The 27055-nt window shown below is 43.1% G+C and overlaps 1 protein-coding gene across 1 annotated transcript in view; it reads left to right on the plus strand.

Annotated features, from left to right (window-relative positions):
* Nucleotides 1-27055, plus strand: part of PRKCH (protein kinase C eta) — a 219263-nt gene that overhangs the window by 146247 nt on the left and 45961 nt on the right. Inside the window, exon 10 of the mRNA XM_078053787.1 lies at nt 4884-5038. Within this exon, the coding sequence (XP_077909913.1) occupies nt 4884-5038 (155 nt within the window). The remainder of the gene's footprint in view (nt 1-4883; nt 5039-27055) is intronic.

Below are 27055 nucleotides of genomic sequence, written 5' to 3' on the forward strand. Positions count from 1 at the left end.
GTGGAGACTCTTCTGGGCCTGGCTCTTGTGAGGCACTTTGCTTTTGGTTTAATCCTCACTGGATCACTGCAGTCATAGGTGTGGTTATCCCAGATTTATAAGTAAGTAAACCTCCCGCCCCTTAAGAATTGGTGTGTGTTTCAGTTAAAATTCTCGTGGGAGCAAGTAACAGAAAGCAACTTAACCAAGGTCATGCAAAAAAGGGAGAAGTGAAAATAAAGATCCAGAGATACAGGGCGGGATGTTTCGTGGAAGCTGGGGGCCAAAATCGTCCAGCTCTCTTTAGGGATCTGAAACTGGAGAGGCAGGAGGAACCCAGGGAGCTTCTTTCTTGGTGCCCGCATGCTCCCTCATCTCTTGTCTCTGCCTCACCATATGTTTCTGCTTCATTTTTTTCTCTCTCGTCCTTCTGTCCGTCCATCCGTCTCTCTAGCTATGCTTTCAGGACTCTGTTTTACAAGGCATTTCCCATGGTCTCACCACAAAGATAGCCTCAGCTTCCTAATTCATGTTTCCTCACTTCCTGCACCCTGCACAGCCTAAATCAAAACCTCTCCATCTCAGTTCCAATTTTCTGGGAAAGAGACCGGGAAGAGAGTGGCCAGCATGGTCCCCACTAGCTGTTTGCAGGATATCCAGCATTTCCCCATGTGACTACGCCAGGGCAGTTCTCTGAGAAAGTGATTAGTGAGCTGAACAGACACCCCCAAAGGTGCCCACCACAGTGACCCTGAAGGACATCCTCCCTGGTTCCTCTGCAGTCACTCTCCCTAGGTGATGTCACCTTGTTGCACGTCCCACCTTGGTGTGTCACTTTCATCAACCCAAGCCTTTTGTCTCAAACTTTTCTTGATGCAATTGCTCATCAGTTTTAATTCTTAAAGAACAATCTTTCTGAGGGGCTTTAGGGCATGCACACTGCTTGTACCTAGAGCCCCTATCAGTACAGGGAATATTTTTATCCCCCTTGACCTGAAGAAGTAGCAGGTCTGAGCTGATAGCCAGGACTGACTTGGCCCAGGCTACAGTGGGTTAATGCAGTGAGGCAGGGGATGACAGGAATTCTATTATTAACCAGGCAGCAGCTCCTTGGCCTCCTGTAATCCACACTGAGGCCTGGGACAAAGGGATTTCTGAGTTGCTTTTATTCCCCCAGGTGTCCCTCACTCGTCTTAATGACTTGCAATTGTGGTTGGTTGAATGGGGGGCAAAGGAGGAGCAAGGGACAGACAAAGGGCTGGGCCTCTTGGCTTTAGAACTGAGGTTAAACCGGTCTGGTCTCTGGGACCTTGGGTTTCTTACCATGCAGGTCGGGGCAAAATTTACCTTAGCAGAGCCAGAGGCCTCAGGGAAAGCTCTGCAGGTATCCAGACTCAGTTTCTAGGAAACTGGACTTCAGAAAAGCTGGAATGGCTATCTACACAGGCTTAAACACAGAAACCGTCGTCTTTGTAATCTCTGCCTCAGCTGGGATCTGGAACCTCTTCCCTGCCCCATTATGCAATGCCTCCCTCAACTCGGGGGTCCCAACAGATGCTTCCTCGCCTTGCTTCACAGTTGAGTTTGTGAAGCATAACTTAGCGTTCCTCAGGTAATCGGGGAGACTCGTTCTTCAACACACAGAGTGGAGTTGTAGGTAGGAGATTGTCTTCTACCTCCTGTCAGAACTTCAAATACACGTCTCTGCTTTGTAAGGGTCACACGCAAAATACGGAAGATTTCCTTCAGGTTGCTGGAATTCATTCCATAGCAGGAGCATTTAGCCGACTGATTTGTTTTTGTCGCGGATGTTGTTTTAGCCCATGCGGCCTGTCCAACACTCACGGGAGTCTTTTTCAAGCCGAGCCCCGTCGCTTCCACCTGTGGAGCCCTGGGACCCAAACCAGAGGCGATTGTACCTCATTTGGGATGTTATCCCCACAAGCCTGATGGGGCCTGGTTACTTCAGGCCTCCGAGAGGCCACGGATAGGGTGAAGAGAGGGGCTGTAAAGAGAGGGTCTCCTCTCAGCAAAAACATCTGGCAAGTTGATGAACCCGTTTTTATCTCCCTTGTGATATTAGGTCTTTGATAGCATGGACCATTACTTTGTGTTAAGTCGTTATGTTATCTGGCTGGCTTGTTTCCCCTTCCTGCTTGCTTCAAGAGTTGTATGTAGCCTGGGGGGTGAGCGTTGTTCTAGGTGGTGCCAGACAGGAGGTTCGAAGTGCAAGTCTGAATGGAAAGAAACCCCTGGTTTCTCAGTTCTAAGGCTTATGACTTGGCCGCACATCACAGGTGGCTGTGCCCCTCTGGCCCTCCTGCAGTTTCTGAGAAGCTCCCTCCAGCGCTGGGCCGAGAAACAGATGAAAGGGTGAGACAAGAAGGCAGTATCTCCTCCCCCAGATTTGGAATTCAGCCCATGCCCTGGCTTTTCAGGCTTGAGACATGAGAATGATTTGGGGGGAACTAGAAATGGATGAAACTGCCCTTACAGTGCCTTCATCTCTTTGATGCCTACTGCCCTAGAGACTCTTGCCAGGTACACTGACGTCCAGCAGCCTAAGGAATAGCCACTTACCTACTGACCCAGTTGCCGTCATCAGGTATTTCGAGCTCTTGTAATTCATGTGACTGCCAGTTCCAGCCATGAGGAAGGCGAACGGGCCAGTTAACAAAAATGTGTAAGGCTGATCAGCTTGTTGAGGGATGGTTTGGGTGGCTTTACCACCTGAGTCTTCGTCAGGTCCCCCTTGGCCACCCCCTCCAAATGAACACAGCATCGGCATCACACCTGCCCGAGCGGATGCAGCTCTTAGACGAGTCTCGGTTGCATGCTTACCCTCCATCCCACTCCACCACTGACCTGCTCTTTCCATGAGAGTCCTTCCCATAGAGAAGAGAAAGAACACTGTTGCTCATCAGAGCTCGTCCCCCCCACGTCGGCCGCTCCGCTCGCCCGTCACACCCAGATGAAGGCCATCGGCTCAGTCCGATGGCTTACTGTGTTGAGCTTTCAGTTGGCTTAGATCGGCCAACATGAAGAGTTGTTTTGTTAGTGTTTGGTTTTTGTTTTCATGTGTGTGAATTTTGCCGTTCTATTTTTACTCTTACATTCATGCTTCTCATGAACAGAGAGAAGTTTCATAGAGCCAGGGGATTTTTTTCCCTTCAAATTAAGGTCTTACTGAAAATCAGGAATAGAGAGGTCATGAGTTCCGTTTTCTGACTGGGAAGACCTGATGAAACCAGAGGTGACTCGGAGCATGAGCGAGAGCACACACGGCCTCTGTCCACTGCTTGGCTGTGGATGTGTGGTAACACCGAGCAAAACAGGAGGGCTTAAAACCACAAGGAGAGATGAGTTCTGAGTACATGTCCTTTGTGAATTGGCAAATACCAATTTCCTTACCAAATGACCTCCCACCCTCCTACCCCTAAAAGGATGATGGCTGGCCCTGTGGGGTGATCCCATATGCCTTAGCTTGCATGTCCCTTGCTCGGAGAGACCTCCACGGACCCCCAGGCAGATGACCAGATGTCCCTGCTTCCTCCACTTTTCCTTCACAGGATTTACCGGAATTTGTATATTTACCTGTGTATATAACTCCTTGTTGTGTTTTTTTGTTTGTTTGTTTTTGTTTTTGTTTTTTTTTAAGTAACGTGTGTCTCCCACACCAGACTATGTGGGTAGAGGTCATATCTGTTTTATGCCCTTTCTACTCTCTGTTTGATCCCCAGCACCTCATTTGGCACTAGGCTAGCCGTGGACTTCATAAATGTTAGTGGAGGGAGTCAGGAAATCCATTGATCTTAGGGGTTCCTGAAACATAGCACTTTATACTGTCCATCTGGAGACGTCGCTTTCTCATGGAGACTTCGCATTTCTTTTATTAAAGTCTTAATAAAAGCACTTTGTTCACACCACTTGCTCAGTACTTAGCGCACTGCATGAGGAATCTTAAGAGCCCATTTCTCTCTCTTTTTTAAAATTTTATTTATTTGTTTGAGAGAGAGCGAGCGTGTGTGTGTGAGAGAGAGACAGAGAGAGATGAGAGCTCGTGAACAGGGGGAGGGGTAGAGGGAGAAGCAGATTCCCTGCTGAGCAGGGAGCCGATGTTGGATTCCATCCAGGACACCAGGATCATGACCTGAGCTGAAGGCAGACACTTACAGACTGAGCCACCCAGGCGCCCTTAAGAGCCCATTTCACCTGCAGGGTTGAGCGCTCCTTCCAAGTGGAGACAGCATCGCGCTAGTCTGCACGTTTCCACTCCTGACTCAGGAATTTTCTGTTGGGCTGAATGGAATTTCTAATGTTGAGGCCACTCTGAGAAGGCTGTCATTAGACTGCTGTTGGGCAGACTTGTCTAAAATGTTTTCCTTTCTCTGTGAGTGTTCCCTGCCCACGTGTGAGGACCTGTTAGATGTCCCTTGCGTTCTGTGAACATGCTTAACCCTGCATGCTCCAGAGGAAAGGCATGTACCTTTCCATTTATGTTGCTCTCCTCCGCTTTCCCAAACCCAATGATTCAGCTAGGGATTGCATCATCGTTCTCACTTTACTCATGGCAAACGTCCAAAAAAAAATGAAGCTTGAGGTTACACGGTGTTTAAGGTGCAGAGCTGCAGTGAGAACCAGAGGTTTCTGAGGCTTTCCTACTTTTTATTTAACACAGAGATCAAGGCTGTGTGGAGATCCAGGTGTTACTCCCCCACCCCACCCCCTATCCCAGGGATCTAATCCCACAGCCCTCATGTCTTGCCCTGACCCTGCCAGAATGTTTCACTCAGAACTCCACTTGATGACCTTTTCTGCCCGTGCCACAACCCAAAGTAACCTATTGACCCAACTTTAGGCTAATGGCCACACCACACTGGATCCTCTCTTGTGTTTCTATCCAGGATCGTCTGTTTTTTGTGATGGAGTTTGTGAATGGGGGTGACTTGATGTTTCACATTCAGAAGTCTCGTCGTTTTGAAGAAGCACGAGCTCGTTTCTATGCAGCAGAAATCATTTCAGCACTCATGTTCCTACATGACAAAGGAATCATCTATAGGTGAGTTTTGGTCTCCTGATTCATCCCGTTTGCCCTCCTGGCTTCACCTTTCATTCTTCCTGGTAATCAACTGAAATCTTTTTAGAATTAAATTCACAAAGGTGTGAGTGTCCATTAGAATAAATGAATGACGTAGTGTTCCCCATTACCTGCAAACCGGAATTGCCCCCGTGTGATCTGCATAAAACTGGCTTGAGCGGCTCCATGGAGACTATTCATGAATTCAGACAGCCAGACCCTACAGGGTGCTGAACCCATTGTTGCTCTTTTTTCTGTTTTCACATTGGAAGTGATCCATTCCATTTTAAGAATCCATACCTACACCGAAGAGCGTGGCTATCTGTTGCCCTAAATTACCGTGATAAGAATCTCGGTCAGTTGGAGTTACAGCTCACCAGTCAAGGAGCTAAGTGGCGAACTGTTGATGAGCAGTGCCCTGCTTGATAATATTTATCGTTTGTAGCCCCTCCTGAATATTATTTGATTTCATTTCATGGCACACAGTCTTTTGAGTATAATATGCATTTTGGGCTTAAAATCTGGTTGCCATTGTTAGATCTCAGAATGCAAGGGATATGGATGGGTGAAACTTTATTCAGACGGAAGATTAGGTAAGGTGGGGAATGTAACAGTGAGTGTTAGACAATGTTTATTCTTAACTTTTCATTTTTGTCCCTGAAGTCAGTGTTTTGCTTTTAAATAACATTGTAACTTAGTCACCACATAAACACTTTCTTTCTCTTGAGAAGCAATTGTTGCTTTCTTTTGAGAAAAAAATCATTTTTATCTTAGGAGTGTGAATGTCAATTTCCTGATTGAAACTAGCTATTTATTAGCCTTTCTAATGCTGTTCCTTTTGTGGGCTCCGAACCGTATTGACATCTCGATGAAAGTGTAAGAGAGCTTTAAAAACAGAATATTCTTAAATATCTAGGAGTCAAAATAGCAAGAGAGGAGCGAGGCTAGGAAAGAACTCATCAGAGCTGGTCAATGATGCCAGAAAAAAGAGAGAAAGCAAAGCAGGTAAACAGGCACGATATGGAAACATAAATTCTCAGCTCAGGGCCCTAAAACCTCAACAAGATGCGGCCCTTTGTCTCAGTCCCAGCTGTGAGGCAGAAGAGGGGGTGCAGAGCTCCGAGCCAGGCTGGATACCAGCAGCGGGAGTCCTCTGCTTGGACGTAACCAGCAATCTCCGCTCATCGTTCGGCCACAGAGCTGCCACGGTGGCTTTCAGTGGCCTGTGCTTTGAGCCTGCTTGAGCAGACCCTCTGTTGTGGCAGCTCCAGCATGGAATTGTTCCTGCCGCAGCATCCTGCCCAGTGCAGGATTGGTGGGGGTTGCTGACCCACTGTCTGATGGTGGAGGGAGTTCAGAGGTCTTCCTGGTGGTAGCATCAGACTCTGGGCCATGGGCTCTGCTTTTGTTCTCCTCTCCGTGGCTTATCCATCCATCCATCCATCCATCCATCCATCCATCCATCCCTGCTCTGTTTGCCCCAGAGAGAGCCTTCCTCACATTTAATTTTCAAGAATGATGACTTTGCTACTTGGCAGGGGCTGCTATTGTAAATCCAAAGAAGAATATGAACGAGGGCAGCAAGGGCTACGTGGAGCATTGTGACAGCCGGCTCTTTACCTGCATTTCTCCCTGATCCTCCTAGCACTCTTATTATATAACAGTAATCTTATTCGTGTTATTTAGATGAATAACTGAGTCTTAGAAAGGCTTAATAACCACACTGTCACCTAGTAGTGAAGCCACAGTTCAAATTACGTCTTTAACCACTGGGCTACCCTGTCTCCTCAGGAGAGACTTGCAGACTTAGAGTACCACCAAAGAGTGGGCTTCTTAGTGCCCTTCTGGTGATAGGGCAACTTTAATTCATGAAAAGGAGGCAGAGTGTGCCTTCATCCTTTTGGGCTGCTATAACAAAATACCACAGACTGGGTGGCTTATAAACAACAGAAATTTATTTCTCACAGTTCTGGAGGCTGGAAGGCTAATATCAGGGCACCAGCAGATTTGATATCTGGTCAAGGCTATCTTTTCTCTGTGTCCTCAAATGACAGAGTGGTTAGGGAACTGTCTGGAGCCTCTTTTATAAAGGCACTACCCTCATTCATGAGGGTTCCACCCTCATCACCTAAACACCTCTTAAAGGCCCCACATTACTAATACCATCACCTTTGGAGGTTAGGATTTCACCATATGAATTTGGGTCCGCCTGGGGCAGGGGGGCAGGGACATAAAACCTTCAGACCATAGCAGTGGAGAAAAGTAATAAGGTCAAAACTCGTTTTCTTGAATCCTTAGAGGCTTTACTTGAATACCACATTACATTGCTGCAAGGCAGCCGACTTGCTCTCCTGTGTAGGATCTGATCGCTTCTCATTCTGCTTGTTTCATTGGTCTGGAAATAAGGAGGATGGACACTGTAACCTGATGTCATTTCTGTGAAGCAGTATCAGCCCACATCTTGAGAAATTTTATTTAAATTCTTGGCATCTGTGGTTCAATTTTGAGAATTTATTTTAATTTACTCTTCAACTTGGATGCCAGATGTAGGCGCTAACTGATATGGTTGACTTTGAAGGGGACACATTTAATTAGGATAGATTCAAAAGCTATTTTTATCCTGTGGATTTATTTCACAGGATAATTTAATTCCATTCAGGTTACTGGCCTGAGAACAGAGTCTTAAGGATAAGCCTTTGAAAACCAAGTCCTTGGAACTCACACACAGTAAAGGGCACAATTGGGTCGCCCAGCGTGTGAATTTGATCCAGAGAGCACAGAGAGAAGCTTGGGAGCATCAGACAGCCTCATTTATCAGACATGTCCTGGGACGGTCCTTATCAGAGCCAAAATGATCTCATGGATGATGCTTCTGACCTATCCAGATACAGGGATACTCATTTTATAGTGCTTTGCTTTATTATACTTCACAGAGACTGTGTTTTATGTACATATATACATATATATGCACATTGTGTATTGAAGGGTTGCGGCAACCCTGTGTTGAGTAAGTCTACCAGTGCCATTTTTCCAATGGCATTTGCTCAATTTGTGTCTCTGTGTCACATTTTGGTAATTCTAGGGATATTTCAAACTTTTTCACTGTCATTATATTTGTTATGGTGATCTGTGATCAGTGACCTTTGATGTTACTATTGTAATTGTTTTGGGGTGCCATGAATTGCACCCACATGAGACAACAAATTTCATCCACGAATATGTGTGTTCTGACTTCTCCATTGACCAACCATTCCAACATCTCTCTCCTTCCTTGGGCCTCCCTATTCCCTGAGACACAATGATATTGAGGCTAGTCTACTTAATAACTACTGTGGCCTCTACGTGTTCAAGTCTCTTACTTTAAATCAAAAGCTAGAAATGATTAAGCTTAGTGAGGAAGGCATGTTGAAGGACAAGACAGGGTGAAAGCTAGGCTTTTTGCACCAGTCAGCCAACTTGTAAATGCAAAAGAAAAGTTCTTGAAACCAAAAGTGCTAGTTGAAGCCGGTGCTCATGGGCCATTCCAAAAATTCTCAGACCCTTAAGAATTGTGTCAAATCTACGCTGACTGTGCTCTATAAATGGAATGAGAAAGCCTCTATGGCAGCACATCTGTTTACAACATGATTTACTGAATATTTTAAACCTACTTTTGAGACTAGCTGCTCAGAGAAAAAGATTCCCTTCAAACTATTACTGCTCTAGCAATGCACCTGGTCACCCAGGAGCTCTGATGGAGATGTACAATGAGATGAATGTTGTTTTCATTGACTGTGAACACAACATCCATTCAGCAGCCCATGGGTCAAGGAGTCATTTTGACTTTCAATTCTTATTATTTAAGAAATACATTCCATAAAGGCTACAGCTGCCATGGATAGTGAATCCTCTAATGGCTCTGGACAAAGTCAGTTGAAAACCTTCTGGAAAGAATTCACCATTGTAGATGCAATTAAGAACATTCATGAGAAGAGGTCAAAATATCAGCATGAACAGGAATTGGAAGAAGTTGATTCCAACCCTCATGGATGATGACCTTGAGGCTTCAAGACTTCAGTGGAGGAGGTCATTGCAGATGTGGTGGAAATAGCAATAGATAGAACTGGAATTAGAAGTGAAGCCTGAAGATGGGACTAATTGCTGTGATCTCATAATCAAACTTGAATGGATGAGGAATTGATTCTTATGCAAGAGCAAAGAAGGTGGTTTTTTGAGATGGAATCTACTCCTGGTGAAGATGTTGTGAAGATTGTTGAAATGAACATGAAGGATTTAGAATAGGATATAAGCTTAGTTGATAAAGCAGGGGTAGGGTTTGAGAGGACTGACTCCAATTTTGAAAGAAGCTCTATTGTGGATAAAAATGCTGTCAAATAGCATCACATGCTCCAGGGAAATGGTTCATGAAAGAATGAGTCAATCATTGTGGCAAACTCCATTGTTGTCTTATTTTAAGAAATTTTTACAGCCAATCCAGCCTTCAGCAACCACCACCCTGATCAGTCAATAGTCATCAACATAGAGGCAAGACCTTCCACCAGCAAAAAGATTACAACTTGCTGAAAGCTCAGATGCTGGTTAGCATTTTTTAGCAATAAGGCAGTTTAAACTTAAGATATGTACATTGTTTTTTTAGACATAATGCTACTGCACAATTAATAGACTACAGTACAGTGTAAACATAACTTTTATGTGCACTGGGAAAGCAAAAAAATTATTTACTCATTTCAGACAGTTCAGTCTGGAACTGAACCTGTGATATCTCTGAGGTATGTCTGTAGAGGTGTGGTTATTTGCTTGTTTGTTTTTTGTCAGGGGAGGTTTTTATTTTTCAGCAAGTTACAAAGATGGTACCATGGGCAAGTCATTGTCCAATAGGACTTTAGAAGTACCTTAGGCTCCTCGACTTTCTTCTCTCCCTTAGCCAACAGAGCCTTGCATAAGAGGAGAAAGGCCAGTTACATTTCTGTGCTTTTCCGCTTGACCCTGATTCTCAGAGGTGTTCACTTGCATTTCATGGAGGAACAGAAGCCCAGTTCCCTGGAGATAGAGCAAGAGCAGGGTTTGTGCCTTTGCCTTTGGTTGGAAGGTCTGGGGCTGCCATGGCCCAGAGACCAAGAAGAAAGGGCTGGGAAGTAAGCAGTCAATGAGCCACTTTGCTAAGGGGAAAAAAAGACTATTCATTCCTTTGTCCTGGGCTTGTTGGCTGATTGGGAGCCCAGATAGAGCTCATGAATAATTTACACGGCCATTGACTTTTTTCAGAGTCAAGTCCTACAGAAAAGTTGGAAGACAAAGGGGCGTGCATCCCATTTACCTGCCCTCCAGCATTACAGACCCCATTTTCTATCATGTTTCATAATCTGTATTAAAGGGGATTTCCGCCATCGTTGACATTTCAACCCCAAACCCCTAGAGCCAGCCAGCACATAGTGGATTTGCTGTTTTTGACAAAGCATAGAATATATTTAAAATATCTGTAGTGAGAAAGCCTTTACAGAAGAGCACAGTTTAAGTTTTGATTCCTCCTTACCATTTACGCTTGAACATGGTGCATTTTAATACACACTTGGAACCCATGAGTCTGATCACTTTGTGCTCTATGCACTTCTTGGCATGCTGTGTGCATGGTAATCAGTGTTTACTCCTAAAGCCCCAAGTGCTTGCTGTGGTAATTTGTTGTCCCATTGTCCAAATGTAGAACTAACCCACAGAGGCTCCAGACCTCAAATATATTGTCTTTTACATGTATACTTAATGTAGCACATGAACTTTTAAAGAAAATCACCTTTGAGTTCTCCTCAAATTGAGAGAATAGTCTCTACCTCATTTGACTTTTTTTTTTTTTTAATTCAGAATATGGGAAGATTGACAATCTCCCTCCAAGATAAGGTCTGTTAAGCTAGTCTCTGAAAACAGCTACTGGAGCTGTGTGAATATACCAATCTTTAATATCATCTGACTCTTGTTTCTCAAGGATATCATATAGGACCATCAGATGTCTTGCTGACTTCAGACACCTGTGTGATTTGAAATTAGCTTAACGTAGTTTTGCTTGGAGAGCCACCTCTGTGAGCATTGCTTCTGGGTCTATGAATTCACAGTTAATCTGTTTTCCAGCCAATTTGTGCATGGGTCAGTGATGACTATCACGTGCTTGAGTCACTGTTTTCTGATATCTACTTCTCCCCCTCTTGGAAATTGTAACATCTGTTACAACATCTGTTAGAGTCCCATCACCTGGGACCTTAGTATTTCTTGCCAGCAGAATTTCAGGGTCCCTAAATGTCTTTCATTTGAATCTGGAATTTTGGACTCTTACTGTTACCTCGCCTATATTGGAATTCACTTCAATATTTATATTTGTTGTACTCACTCTAGTGAGAAAAATCTTTTCAGATAAAGATAAAAGCCGAGTTTAGGAGCTCTCTTTTCCCTTTGCCATTCGATAACATCATTCCTTCTGCTCTAAGAAGTAAGTCTACTCTTTCTTGATCTGCTTGCTGCAAAGACAACTACAAATTGTCATTTGTTATTTTCATTATAGCCCTTGTTTCTTCAGGATGTGCTAGCCATGGGATTCTCAATACACTGGTAACTCTCATATCTAGTTTTGACTGTGAGCCCTTACCTAGGATTGTTACTAAAACTCCAAACTTTTTAGTCACATTCCTGCTTCTTCTCTTGGCTTGTTGGTCACAGATTGTTCTGTCAGATGGTGACCTCATTCAGTGCCTGCTCTGTCACTGCCACCACGAAGTGATTTCAGGATGCTTTTTCAAAGATGTGAAGGAGAGCTCAGAGGATTTCCAGCTTATTAGAATAGCTGTTCATTTCCCCCAGTGAAACTTGGCCACTTTTCTCCACCCTCACACAGCCTTTGGAGATATTTAGCAAGCGTTTATTGAGCATCAACCCTCTGCCAAGGATATGAGTACAATGATAAGTAAAACCAAAATACTCCCTTGTGGAGGGTATGGTCTAGTGAGGGAGAAAGACGTCAATCAAATGACCATACTAACAGAAAATCACAATGGTGACCAGTGCCATGAAGAAGAGGAGTGCATTGCAGTGAGTGAGAACTTCTAATACAGTACTTCAGTCTGGTCAGGGAAAGACAGAAGAGTTTTCTAAGGAAGTGACTCTTGAGCTGAGGTGGCCAGGGAAGAGGGATGGAAAGAACATTTAAGACAGAAGGAATAGCAAATGCCAGTTCCCAGTATCAGGAGGAAGCATAGCAAGTTCTGGGGTTCTAGGGGAGGCCAATAAGTTTGCAGTCTAGGAGGCATATCCTCCCACAATAGGCATTTCATTATCCTAGAGTGTTCATTGTCATCTGATGACTTCAAGATTTTGTTAGATACTCCTTGTAAGTAATTTATTTAAAAGTTAGGTAAGGCTGTTCATGCTGCCAATTGCTGGAGGAACCATCCATTCACAGTGAGTTCCTTGTGTCCTGTTCTATGTGTTTATATTCAACAATGGAATTATAAAAATTCTAGAGCCAGATGAGGCCTCCGAGAGTGCCAAGTTCTCTTTTATAGATGAGGAAATTTCAAGTCTGAAACATCCAAACAGTAAATTGCTTATCAGAGTGGATGTTTTCTTAGGGTGGCTCACCTGTAATTTGTTTCCCATGTCAGGAAAAAAAAAATACCATTAGAAGATTTTGTTTCAATCTTTAACTTACTGCTGACATGAAGAGCTAATCAGGACATTTGGAGGCATTTGATACTGTTCACTCTGTTTCCATGAGGAAAATGCAGGTGAACTCAGAGCATATTTACTGAGCTGCCACTTTTATTAGGAGATATAAATACAAAGTGAATAGATGTGGTATCTGCCCTTTGAGGCTCTTTCTGTGGACTGGGAGAGATGGCCCATAAATAATTAATGGCAGATAGGTTCTAGAATTGGAGTATGCCCAGCATATTATGGGAGCACCGAGAAGGGCCACTTACCCTCACGTGGAGGTTTAGGCAGACTTTCTGTAGGAGGTGATGGAAAGTTAAAACCTGAGAAATGAGGGTGTTTAGGTAGGGGGCAAGCTTGAGCAGAAGTAGAGAAGCATGAAAGCTCATGGTGAATACGTGGGTGGAGTGGAAAACTACAAGAATTTTGGAACTTAAATTTTGAGCTCTGGTGGAAGATAAGGCTCGAGGGGTTGGCAGAAACGAAGTTATGAAAAAGGCTTAACATTCTTGAGATATTTGAATTCTGTATCACTTAGGATTGGGTGCTGTTGCCTGTAATAGGAAATGGAATATGATGGCGCCTTAAACCGGTTAGAATGTATTTTTCTCTCCCATAAAAAGTCTGGAAGTAGGCAGTCCAGCTGTGCTATGAAAGCTCCGTGGAGTCATCTGGGACCGAGATTTCTAACTTTTCTGTTCAGCCGTCTTCAAGGCCACCTCGTGGCCTAATGTGTTTGCTAAAGCTTCCAGAGTCATCTCTGTATTCGTTCCAGGCAGTAAGAAGCACAAAGAGCACTTCTCCCAGCTAAGTTAGCTCCCTTTAAAGATACTTACCAAGGATTTGGCCAGAACTTGGTCCCATGACTGCACCTAGCTGCAGTGAAGGCTAAGAAATCATGATGTGGCCAGGCTCCAGCTACAAATCAGGGTTTTCTTATTAAGGAAAAAAGGGCAGGATAGTTATTTGATAGGAAACTCACAGTGCCAGACACAAATTCCATGCCAGGGAATTGGGTTTTATGTAGCAGGTGAAGAAGAGTCTTTGAAGAGTTTTCAGCAGCTTGCCTGACATGAGTAGACTTACATTTCATATTTATCTGGGGGAGGGAGCATGCAGACATGGACATGTAGGTAGCAGGGGGAGGTTCAATTTGTGACTGTTGCACTGTTCCAGGTAAGAAGATAATGAGGACCTGAACCAAGACGGTCGTGGTAGGGCTGAGGAAAAGAGCGTAAGACGAAGAGATACGAGCAAGTACACCAGTCAGGCCTTAGTGGCTGGGTGGGTCCAGGAGGTGAAGGAGAAACTTGGGGTCATTTCTAGGTGTTTAGTTAGAAGGTTGAATGCATGATGTTACCATTACCTGGGAGAGATCATGAGTGCAGGAAGACATCTAGGCAGAAAAGGACGATGACGAGGTGTGGAAACATAGTATGTCAGGTACCTGAGACATTCCTGTGGAGATGTGAAATGGGCAGGTGGATATGAGTCTGAAGCTCAGTAGAACAGATGGGCTGGAACACATATTTAGAAGTCATCAGGACATAGCTATTAGTTCAGATCATGGAGGCTAGATGACATCACCCAACAAGAGTGTCTTAAATGGAACGGTGAGCCAAGGACAGAACCTTAGGAAACCAGACCCCATTAGAAATCTGCCTAAATTTGGCTCTGGGGCTTACAAATTTTTTTGATATATTGCATCATTTAAAGTAAGTGTCCCCAAAGTGCAATTCCATTTAAATTACAATGCTATAAGAGAATAGAAAAAGATCACATATATTCTTTCAACTGAAAGAATGCTGGGCTTGGTTTTCAGAAGATCTGGGTGCTAGACCCAGCCCTGATTCCTGCTGGTCCTGGAGGTGTGGGCAGGTTGCAGAATGCTCTGAGCCTCTTTGGCCATCTGTACGTTGACATGGCTTCCCTGCAGGGTATCCATGAAGCTCAAATCAGATGAAAGTGAAAATGTGAAAGCTCTTTGAAACATGCCATGTCAATATAAGAGGTTATTTCTTGTATACGTGCTATCAGATGATTTAGGTTTTCTTTGTAGCATGGGCTTGAGCTGAAATTACCCCAAGATGCTTTCTCAAGAATTCTTTACAGAAATTGGAGTTGTAGCTTGTAAATATCAACCCTCTGAAGACCAGTCTTTTTATAATAAACAAATTTGTGTTTTCCTTTCAAACCAAATCATTTTTTTTTTTTTTGCATTTTAGCAATATTTTGAAATTGTGTGTCGTTAGTATCCTTAAACCACATACTTATCCTGAATCCTAAAGATGGTTTCCTTAAGAAGCCCTGGAGCATATGGGGCAGATTGTAAAACCTGGAGACTAGACTTTTGCATCTTGTTTAAATTTCAACTCTCTAATATATGGGGGGAACATTTGAACTCATTCAGGATTTACCTTTTCCGGTACTGAAGCAAATTTTTGGTTTTTCATTTGAGGGAAGATTCAAGAACTTTTTTGGACCATTACTGGAGCCCATATCCTGGCAGCTTAGTCCCAGCAATACAGTTTCTCAAAGGACCCAGATTAATGGCAGAAAGAAATTTCAGCCCTGAAACATTTTGTTTCTGTACTTCACTTCCTGTACTTATTAAATCAGAATACTGATCCTGGCATACCTCATCCACATTTGACCTTTTGCATCAACAAGGGCTGTGGTTATTTGGAACTAATGGATAAGTGTGTTAATTGATTCCAGTCACTGTGAAATCAGACCACCAGTGTTGTTGTTCTCCCCACCAAATTGATCGATCGGCCTACTGCTTCATTATAATTAAACACAATCTTGGATTTATTTGCTAAGCAATGAAAATACAGTCACTTGGTCTTTAGGTATCAGATGAACATTTGTAAGAAGTGGTTCAGTTATACAGTTCAACAAGTGTTTATGAAATGCCTATTCCGTGCAAAGCTTCATGTCAGGTCCCCAGAGAGTAAAAGAAGACTAAAGAAAGCCCTTCCCTCAAGCTTGGGGTATTTATTCAATCCTTTAACACATGTGTGTTAAGCACCTACCGTGTGCGAGGCACTGTGCTAAGCTCTGGAAACAAATCAGACAAAACCTCACATTCTCAAGGAGCTTAAATTCTAGCACAGGTAGTCGGATAAACAAAAAGTGAATATATTGAATGTCAGGGCGATAAATTCTATGGAGCAAAAGTTGTGTAAGGGGAAGATAAAGATCAGGGAGAATAGGACAATTGAGGAGATGAGCAGAGACCTATGAGGAAGCAAACTCTATGTTAATACCTGGGGGAAGAACATTCCAGGCCGAAGGAATGGCAAGAACCACAAAGCCCTTGGCGGGGGCGGGGGCGGGGGGAGTGCTCTGCAGAGTCAAGGAGTGGCAAAGAGAGTAGTGGGCTGGGGCAGGAGGGAGAGGACCCGCGTGCTCTCACGCTGGCTCTGCCGTAAACAGTAACGGCCCCATGTGCTTAGCATTTCTCTCTAAGGATAAATGTCTCCGTAAGGAGCTTCTACTTAATGAATTTTAAGCCTCTTAGGACATCTCTCCAAAGCAATTGGTATTATCCCTATGTTACATGTAAGGAAACTTGAGGCTCCGGGAAGTAAAATCACTTGTTCAAGGTCACACAGTATGTGATGGAACTCTACAATACCACCTCAGTTCTGAATCCACGAAGGTGCCGAGTTCCCTCAACCAGCAGGCCTTGCAGGTGCATGGAATGCTCTCTGCTCTTTCTGCAAGGCTAACTCCTGCGAACCTGTGAGGTCTCAGCTCAGTCACCTCCGCTAGGAAACTTCCTAGACTCCTCACCCCTCGAACCACAAGCTAGCTTAGGTGCCTATCCCGTCGGCTCCTGTGGCATCCTGTAATACCCTTCCCTTCTTGCTTTTCCTGGCCTGGGCATCTCTTCATATGGGCATCTTCATGAGGGCAGGGACCTTGTCTAACCCATTGTCTGTCTCCAGCATTACACTAATCCAAACCCATGATTTGCTCAGAATTCAAGGTAGTGTTTTTTCACAAATGAAAGCCTGACAGTTTGCCCTACTGAAAAGAGTGTTTGAGAACCCATACTAGTATTTTTCAACTGATCATTCCAATTCTTTAAGAATTTTTAAATTTGGATTTTCATTTTGATTGATAATATAAATAATTCTTTCACCTGCTATAAAGACACAGTTCTTCCTTGCAATTATAATTCTCAAATGAAAGTTATTTCATAGGAAAAGACTTGGTCAGTGCTTCTTCAGATGTTCTTTAAAAAGGAGCCATGCAGTACTTAAGTTTGAGAAACCGTGGTGGTCTCTGCCATGATTCTTCTACCACATCTCTATACTTGATGACTTACAAGTTGTATGCTTTTTTGCTTAAGGTGACGCTAATCCCTTTCAGAGTTACAATAGATCTGTCTGCTCTATTCAGAGGACTTCAGTGTTTATCGATTTCAAATTTTATGCCTTTCAGCTAAAAGCAAAGGTAATAACTTTTTCACATCATTTTATAAACTGGACATTGCTTTGTAAGTTCCTTAAACCCACCATGTGTTTACACATAACAAGTGAGGTAGAAAGCCTGGTGATGTCACTTTTCTATAGTTATGTGTAAGTTATTGAATAATACACCCTAAAGTTTAAGGGGCTGTAACTCTAAACTAGGCTGTACAAAACTATTCTTCTCATAAAAACATACGTATTGTCTTCATGGGGTATGTATTCATTAATGAGAGCAATGATTCTCCCCCATGTTTTAAATTTTTTAAATAAAATTTATTCTCGCCTTTCTAATTATAAAAGTAACACATAGTAACTGCTGAAAATTTAAAATACAAAAAATAAAAATGAAATAAGCTATACTCCTACCACTGAAAGATAACCATTTTTCTTTTCATATATTTTATTAAAATTTTTTAATGTGTTTACTTTTTTAAAAAGAAACAAAGTTGAAGTCATACTATATAAACATTATTAACCTGATTTTTTTATTACTTAATATGTTATAACGATTTTCCCCTACCATGAAAGTTGTCTACGTTCTTTTTTTAAAATTTTTTAATTTAAATACAATTTAGTTAACATATACTATACTATGAGTTTCAGGGGACAGAACTTAGTGATTCATCAATTGCATGTAACACCCAGTGCTCATCCCATCACGTGCCCTCCTTAATGCCCATCACTCAGTTACCCCATCTCTCCCACTCCCATCCCCTCCAGCAATCCTCAGTTTGTTCTCTATAGTTAAGAGTCTCTTATGGTTTGCCTCCCTGTCTGTTTTCATTTTATTTTCTTTTTCCTTCCCTTCCCCTATGATCCTCTGTTTTGTTTCCTAAATTCCACATATGAGTGAGATCGTATGGTGTTGGTCTTTCTCTGGCGGACTTATTTTGCTTAGCATAATACCCTCTAGCTCCAATCATGCACGTCATGGCACGTGGCAAGATTTCATGCTTTTTGACGGCTGAGTAATATTCCATTGTATGTATCTACCACCTCTTCTTTATCTATTCATCTTTCACTAATATTATATGATGCAGAGTGGTCTGTCATGTGGGCCTACTTAATTCATAGTACATTTCAGTTGATTTACTATTATTAATAATGATTTGTTTATATTGTTACATATATTGATTGGATCAGTCTTTGATTCTTTCCTAGAACCAGATTCCTGGAGGTACTGCTGAGTGAAAAGGCACACACATTGTCACGACTTCTTGCTGTTGCATCTCAGGAGAAAGAGAAGAGGCGAGCTCTCTAGTATCTCTTCTTGCAAGGGCGCTAATCCCATCGTGAGCACCCCATCCTCATGGCCTCATCTCACTCTAACTACTTCCCAAAGGCCTTGTCTCCAAATAGCATCACATTGGGAGGTTAGGGCATCAAAATGAATTGGAGGGGCACGTGAACACTCAGTCCATACAGTCCATTCATTCACGCATGTATTTGGTATTTTAATGTCTTCTATTCCATGAAGCAAGGTGCTCTGCAACTACTTGGCTTGATAGTGCAAAATCTATGTGGAAATGCTTTCAGCCCAGAAGAGAGTAGCACCTGTTGGAGTTGAAAACACAGTGGACTGATGGGAGCAAACAGCTGAGGATTAGATGACAGCCCTGTCATTCTTTCAGTTCGCTGAGCCATGTATGTTAGTCTTGGAGCTATGTTTTCAGATGTGTTAAGACCAAATCCTTCTCCTAGATCCCAGTACTTAAGCCTGGCGAGATAAGTAGCTGAGCAGGGCATGGTGTTAGAGTTTTCTATTTGATGGAGTCTGCAACATATGCCCGAAGGTGGACATTTTTCCATTGTCTTGCAAATGTCAACTTTTATGTATTAGCAAACTTCCCAAGCAGAAATATAACTTGGTGCAGGTGCCCTGTTAGCATTTGACAAAAACGCTCAGACATTGATGAATTTCTGGGTTTAGTTGCAAAGAGGAGTGAGTGAAAACTGACAGGCAAGCTGCCCCACACCCTGGAGAATGACATCACTGAGTGATCTGGGTCCAGAGGTGTGTGCGTGGGGCACACAATGGGAAGGTGGCAGTTTGTGTGGCCTTTCATTCCTCCTCCCTCCCCTGGCACTGCTCCTCTAGCCTCCAGAATACTACATTCAGACCTTCTCTTTCACATACAAAATCACCATGCTATACCATTTTTGATACTTGCATCAAAACTTACCTGCCCCATGTCCCATTGATAAAATTCTAGAGTCTCAGGGTTGGAAGGGAGTTCAAAGTTATATACCCTTTTCTTTCAAAGCATGAATGCCTAGCAAACTGCTGAGTGGTCCTTTTTTTCTATACTTTAGCACCTCCAAACAGAGAGTAGCTTGTTACCTCCACTTCTAGGCACCTATGACTATTGGAAATTTCACCTTTATACTGGCTCAAACAGTATCTCACTGTATCATCTGTTCATTGGTTCTGGACCACCTTGATGGAGTAAAGTGAAAAAACACAGATCTTCTACAAGAAAGCCTTTCAGATATTTGAAGACAATCTGGATCTTCCAGTGTAGTTTACCTCAAAGAAGGAAACACTGATGGTGTGATGTTGTTTATTCTGGCTCTCTTGTTGCAGTCACTGATTTCTGAGCAATCATAAGCCATCCGTGTAAATTTTTATTCTAGATTCTTGAGCCAATATCCAGTTGACTTGTTACATTCTTCTTCTCTTGTAAAACCAGAAGTATCTGAAGTAGTAATTGGTGAAACTAATATGAATTGAGGTAATAGGTGCTCATGTTACCTCTTCCAGGTCAGATTTGGGCTTTAAATGAATTTTATTCATGCTGAATATCGGGGTAGCAAGCATGCTGGGAAGTTAGTTGTTGGTGTGATGTCAGAATAGGGCGTTCAAGGTTTCCTTCCATGTAGATCTTAGAGGAATGTAATGCCTGCCTACCTTTGTAGTAATAGCGTCAGCCTCTTTGTTCACATGAAAACAGAGAAGGTAGTCATGAACCCCAGAATGAGGGGTCCCTGCCTGTTGTCCACTTTGAAAAGGTGGGTACTTTTCACTCAGGTCAGTCAGTGCCTTGCCCCAGGGTGAACTGCCAAAGACAAGGCACAGGATGAGCACAGGTGTTGGGGACCAGGGAGACAAAGATGTGAACACCTCAAGTTCGAGGGACCTGTGGAACTCCTAGTCAAATGATCCATCTCAGAGTTTAAACGCCAGGCTAACCGTTAAGACTGTGACCACAGACTCTAGGTTGGTTGCATGGCAACAGTGTGAGAATGAGGCAGTATTGGCTTATAGGGAAGTGCGAGGCTTTGGAATCAAACTCAGATTTGAAACTTACTTCCACCCTGTACCAGTTCTGTGATTCCAGATAAATGCTATAATTTCTCTAAGTCTTCATTTTCTAATTTACAGCATGGGTGTAACGGTACTACCTGTCCTGGGGATTATTATGAGCCTTGAGTTCATGGGACTTGTTTCTGCCAGTGTCTGGTATCAGTTAATGCTCCAGGCACGTTATCAGTACTAAGGGAGAAAAATGATTCAGGGAAGAAACTGGAACAGTGAATCCATTGAAGAGGTGGACAGATTCAATAAGGAAATGATTGAACCAACTATGGCATACCCGTCCTGTGGAATTCTATGCAACTATGAAAAGAAAGAATGAGTTAGATCTACATTTATTGGCCTGGTGTGTGTGTGGGGGGGGGGGGGGGTGTTGTCCCTGAAAGATAAATAAATGAAAAAGAAAGAAGTTGAAGAGTAGTATGTAGGCTCATTTCAGTCCCATTTTTTCTGTGTTAAAAAAGTATCAAAAGCCATCTCAACATAGATGTGGAGAAAGTTGTGGAAGAATGGAAACAAAGCTGTTCGGGATGGGGTGGACAGTTACTAATTTTTCATTATGTGTCTTCATATTGTATCACTGCTTGTGGTGCGATTGTGTTACTTTTGTGATTTTTGAGAACAATTTTTTTTAAAAGAAATAAGCAAAAAAAAAAAAAAAAAAAAGGCCAAATAAGAGGAGAACTCTCTCAATAAGGCACGAGAGGGGATTGTCAGAGGGAAGGGGCATTGTCCAGGAGGGTGCAGAGTGAAAAGCCAAGAGACTCACACTTTTTCTATCATTTGTCATGGCTCTGTTAGGACTTGCATCCAGAGCTTTGCTTTGCTTTTTCGTTTTCATTTGGTATCCCTCAATTTCTGGTGCAGGACATAGCAATATTTCTTATTTCTTCATTTCTGTTTTATTTCTAGCAACTGAGCCAACACATGTCTGGGGGAATGCACTGGGAGAGAGAAGTGCTTTGATGATGGGTATAAACATGGTATTCTTTAATCTAGGAAAATGGAGAGGAATGTCAGTGTCATTCAATTAGATGAGATAATGCATACATACGATTAAAAAAAGAGAGAGATGTGTAGCTATTCTAAAAAGATTACAGTGGACACTAAATCCAGCCTCCCAGTTTCTTTTTCTCAAGGCAGCCAGAAATGGGTATTTCTTCTATGTCCTTCCACAAATGGCTTATGCATATACAATCTCTGTGTTTGAATATGTTTCCCATTGAAAGACAAATGGTGCTATCGGATACTGGAAGAACAGAGGTTTTTCCTAAGTCTTTAGAAAGACCAGGTCTAAACTATAAAAAGGTAGCAGTTGAGCCTCCTTTTCTTTTCAGAGAAGGGTGTGTGGGTGAGGGTTCAAACCTGCAAAGAATTCTGCTCTTGTTGGAGAAACTGTGCTGGTTTGTTCTGATCATGTAATAGGCTTATAAAAGTTTATTGCAGTTACATAGCCACAGAGAGAAATTTATTTCCAGCCCTACACATAGAGCAGTTGCATCAGCTGTTATTTATAACTGGATTAAGGAGCAGCAGCACACACTTCCACTCTTGCCGGCTGGTGCCTGCCTTCCTGCACAAGGGGCTTGCTCGTCTACCAGGAGCTTCTCGGCTGCTTTCTCTGCAAGGCCCCGGAGTGAGCGCTGCCCGGGGGAGGGGGAGAAATCCTATGTGAGCTCCTGGTCTCTGAGAACACGGGAAACATGTGGAAGCATCCAAATCGTGCAAATTAAGCAAGAAGCGAGTATTAAATCTTCCTTTGAATCCAAGCAACGAGAAGCCTTGCCCCTCCCAAGTTCACCTCGTGAGGATTTTAACACTCCTTTGACAAAGAAATGGGATTATGAGCAATAGAGGAGAACAGGTGACAGTGAGTCAGGAAATTCGCCCTTCAGAAGAACAGGTCTTGTCATCACGAGCCCTTCCCTGGGGTACCTGTGGCTCTTGCATTAATTCTTGGAGGGCGGGAGGGAAACCTATTTTGGTTTTGTTTTTGTTTGTTTTAACTCCTACACTGGAGGCTGGAATTGAGAAAAATGCACCGTGGCCGTGAAATTCACTTACAGCTGCGGAGACAAATTTTGACACGGTGAAATCTGCATGCTCCTGGCTGGCCACTTGACTGCCATACAAAGGAAGGGGATACGATTCAGGCCTAAAGAACAGTGGAGTTTTGTTTCCTCATCTGTGAACAGACAGGTTCAAACCTGCCAAAGGCGGTAACTGAGTTTCCTTATGACTGACTTCTATGTGGGGTAGTGATTTTTTTTTTCCCCAGAAGAATCTGGTTGAGTAATTCAGAAAGTTAAAAAATAACAAAAAAGAAAGAAATGAGAAAAGTTAGCCAAGGTCTGCCACAGATGCCAGGAAGGTACACACAGACTGGAAGCATCTGTGAGGTCTTTGCTTGTTTCTCCCTATGCAAATACTCGGCCCTGCTCAAGGGAGCTTGAGGGCAGTATCTGTTCGGCTGCCACTTAAGAAATAGGACTCTGTTCTCCACAGCTTATTCCTTGGGGTTTCAGAATGTAAAATATGAAGTGTGTATAATCACAGTTCCCAGCATTTCTTGGCATTTCAGCTTTGGCAGCAAGAATGGGAAAAACTGAAGCTTTTATGGCCAGGAAGGCTGAGTGTGATCTTTGTGCTGTGGCGCCACCACAGGAAGTAAATATGTTAAGAAGCATTTTCCCTCTGAAGTCCGCCTGAGGGGCTGGCTATACTTTGTTCAATTCACTGCAGCAATTGTATATTTTTACATTCTGCGTTCATCAAAAAAGAGGTAGAGGCAAGGGCTTGCCATGTGTGAGAGAGTTCCGTGGTATCTCCCTTGACCGATAATCTAGAAAGGGCGGCCTGTGTCACCTTGTGTTTGAAGAGTTTAACTCTAGAACTGACAATTTACCAGAGAAACTCAAGATACTGTACTTTTTAAGAATTAATTCTTAAGATAAAAACTCATCAAGGAGTTCAACATGAGAAGAATTCAATGAAGAACAAGCACTTTCAACAAAAGACAAATTTCAAGAAATTGCTTTAACTTTGAGAAGGCTCAGATTCACTGACCTGGCGAAAGACATCCTCCGCCTCCGTGTCTTAGTCTGATCAGAGATGTCCCAGTTTGGTCCTGTGCCCCCTTTCACCCTCAGAGTCCCACTTTGGACAGTATACTGCACAGTCACCCCACAAAGAGGTGTCAACATGCTACAGCTTTTTTTTTTTTTTTTTTTCTGTGAAATGGTAGCACCAAAGGAAAAAGGATATTTTTACAAACTGAGAGGGGGCCCCTTCTGTAGGAGGAGAATTCTCCTGGTATTTTCTGTTCAGAGACTGTCTGCTCCTAGTCCATGAATTGGAAATGTAGCAACTAACCATTTTAAAACACCTTTTTTAGTGTAAGTCACTGTCTTGGTGTCAAAGACACATTGGGGAAAACTGCCTTTCCTGGAGTCCCATGGTTTACTTCCTTTGCATGATACTTTAATATATTTCCATGTGATGTAAATTTTTGGTCATAACTTTATGGGCCTCCATTTGTCTGTTTATCTATGCATCCAGTCAGTCGTTCATTTATTCATGCAACATATATTCATTGAGACCTACTTTGTGCCTTAGGATATCACAGTGAGCAGGATAGGGCCAGGACTCAGCCTACCGGAAGCAGGTGTCCAGTGCAAACACAGAAAGACATAAAAGTAAGCACCAGTTGTGAAAATTACGTGGAAGGAGATAAGTGAGTTTTTCATTTTTAGTTTTACTCCACAGAGCTAAAGAAAAGGGAAATGAAAGAGACAGATACCTCTCCCCATGTGTTTCATTCTTGAATGTCTAATGTAGTTTATCTGGGGTTCAAACTCAAATAGCTTCAGAATAGGGTCTGATGAGGACATTCCAATCACAGAGTTTTAGCCAAATAGAATTCATATGTCTACACAACTAAAGTTCAGTTTAAAAAACAAAAACAAGGGGCCCAAGGCCGGACCATCAGGAACTGTCCACACTCCATTTGGCCCTGGTCGCTACTTAACTTTCCAGGTGTTCTTTTGCTCCAAATCAATACCCACGAGGCCTGGTTCAGTCTTCCATTTCAGTAGCTCCCCTGGTGGGTCCCTCAGAGAAAATGAGGGCAGTATTAGAATTTTACAACCACAAGTGAGCTTTTCCACCTCACTTTGGAAACATTGAGCCATCCCTCCAAAGTTTGGAAGACAGAAAGACTGCTCAAGAAAATCGGCTGGAAAATTTGAGAGCTGAGAGAAATGTCAGGAATATCATCTTTCATCATGGAATTTCTACACACTGCTGTGGTCCCGTCTGAGTCAGGAGGAGGAACTTCACCACATTGCGGCCTCAGGCCTCACATCAGTGGGGCTGTGGCAGGGTCCCAGCCCCAGCGGGGGTATGTGGAGGGTAAGTGGTGTCACTGTCTATGCCAGCCCAGAAATGCGGGCTCCTTTGAGTGCGTGACGCTAACCCTCCTAAGCCAAGTGCAAACCCCATGGGTTCTTGGGTGGGCTCTCTCTGAAAAGCTCATCTTCCTTTGTTCTTTTCCAACATCCGCCTCCTGCCACTCTCCCAAAAAGTTTCTCTTCAGTGCCAAGAGTGGGTCTCCTAGAGAACCAGACACTATCCTTCCCCGAGACTTCCATGAAGGATGGGATAGGCCATCAGTCACCACACCACCTTCTCTTCCTCTAGACCGCACGGTGACTTCCTGAGCAGACGTTGAAAGTAATGGTTTGGTCCTAGTAGAGTAAGAGAGTTCCTGTAGGCGGTGGCCGTCCACGAAGCCTCTTACGAGGCCTGGTGCCTTCAAATGGAGGTACCTCGACTCTGTGTTCTTTGAAGGTGCATCTATGTGCATAAACTGCCTTGTTCCCTTTGGTCCCCAACCTTTAACACAGTAACTGACAAGAGGAATGTGTACTAACCACTATGTTTCCTGGATTCCAACAAACTACAGATCACAAAATACTGATAATTTTTGATTTGATGAAAACAAGAGTACTGGCAGTTGGAAGTTTTGTTTGTTTGTTTGTTTGTTTTGGTTTGGGGTTTTTTTTTTTTTTTTGGTCATTAGTTTTAAGGAACTTACCTGTCTCAGAGGCGTTAGAGGGAAGGGAGCAGGTATAGATCTTAAAACCAAGGCAATGCAGAGGTTGTAGTTTTGTTCTTCTCTACATAGCAAAAGAGGAATGTTTTCCACTGTAGGCACAGTGATAGAGATTAGCTTGTTTAAAGATATTATTAAGGCCATCCTAGTGACAATGAAAGGGAAACAGAAGCCCAGATGGTTGGAAAAAATGTATGATCAGCTGGATTTTCAAGTTCTCCCTTTTTTATGTGCTAGTCAGGCTTCTTCAGAAGAGTATATAAAGAAGAGTGGTATGTGAGACACCCACATTTTCCACTGTGTCAGAAAAGCGAAGTCTGCCTACCCTTCCTCAGTCTCCCTCTTGGTAAATTTGTGCTCTTGGTAATTTCTTTGCCAGAAACTGGGGAATCTGGTCTCAGATAAGAGTGGGTTTGGATATCTCTCAGTATTATATAGGGTAAAGATCAAAAATGCTGGTAAGGTGGTTGAGTTTATCTTGCAAATGGGGCCCTGTATTATCAATGGTCTTTCTCTGCTGGATTTCTCCTCTCTAAATGTATCTTGAAGAGTGGAGCCTGAGGACATTATTGCTCTCCGTCAGAACTTACACTCACATTTTTTGTTATTTTCTCAAGACAGTGCTACTAACTAGATTTGTAAGCATCCTGTTGTCACTTTGTTCCCATCCAGGTTCTCACCGTCTCAAGGTGAGCACTATTCTGAGGAATATTCAGATTCTTGTAAGGCATTCTTAGCCTGGGTGGTGGGGCTGGGCCAGTCCAGGGTCCGGAGAGCCAGGCAGAGGCAGAAGGGGACTCCAGAACAGACCCTACATCCCGCCAACCCTACTCCCGGGTGCTGAGCTTCAGTCCCCTGCCAGAGCTTGTGTTTTCTAGGAATTGTGTGTGCTGCGGATTGTGAGTTATAGCATAAATGTGTGTTTATTTTAAATGGACTTTTCAGTTTGGAAAGTGCCCTTCACCTCCACCTGACATGGTATAGTATACTCATTTGTCCTTGTTTGGCCAGTGCTTTGAAACAAACATATAGGCTCAGAGTAGACCATCATTAAGTGGTCCCTGGGCCATGAGGACTTCGCCATTGAGTCACTCATTGGATATGTCCTGCACATCTGCTTTGTAGTGGGTTTGGCTCTGAAGACCAAAAGATAAGTAAAACAGGATCCTTGCCCTCAAGCATTTAGTCTACTGGGGGCTCCAAATGCATATATAAATTGACAGTTTAAGACATAGTACCATAAATGCTCAAAGTAAAATGTAATGCAATGAGAGCACAGAAAAGGAAGTTATTAACTCTAATGGAGAGGGTCAGTGAAGGCTTTAGAGAAAAGTGGTATTTGAGCCATAGGTTCAACAGCCAACTATGGAAATACAGGCCAGGCAGATGGAGCAATAGGA

This window comes from Halichoerus grypus, chromosome 8 (genome assembly GCF_964656455.1).
Source record: "Halichoerus grypus chromosome 8, mHalGry1.hap1.1, whole genome shotgun sequence".
In the NCBI taxonomy this organism is placed as follows: Eukaryota; Metazoa; Chordata; class Mammalia; order Carnivora; family Phocidae; genus Halichoerus; species Halichoerus grypus.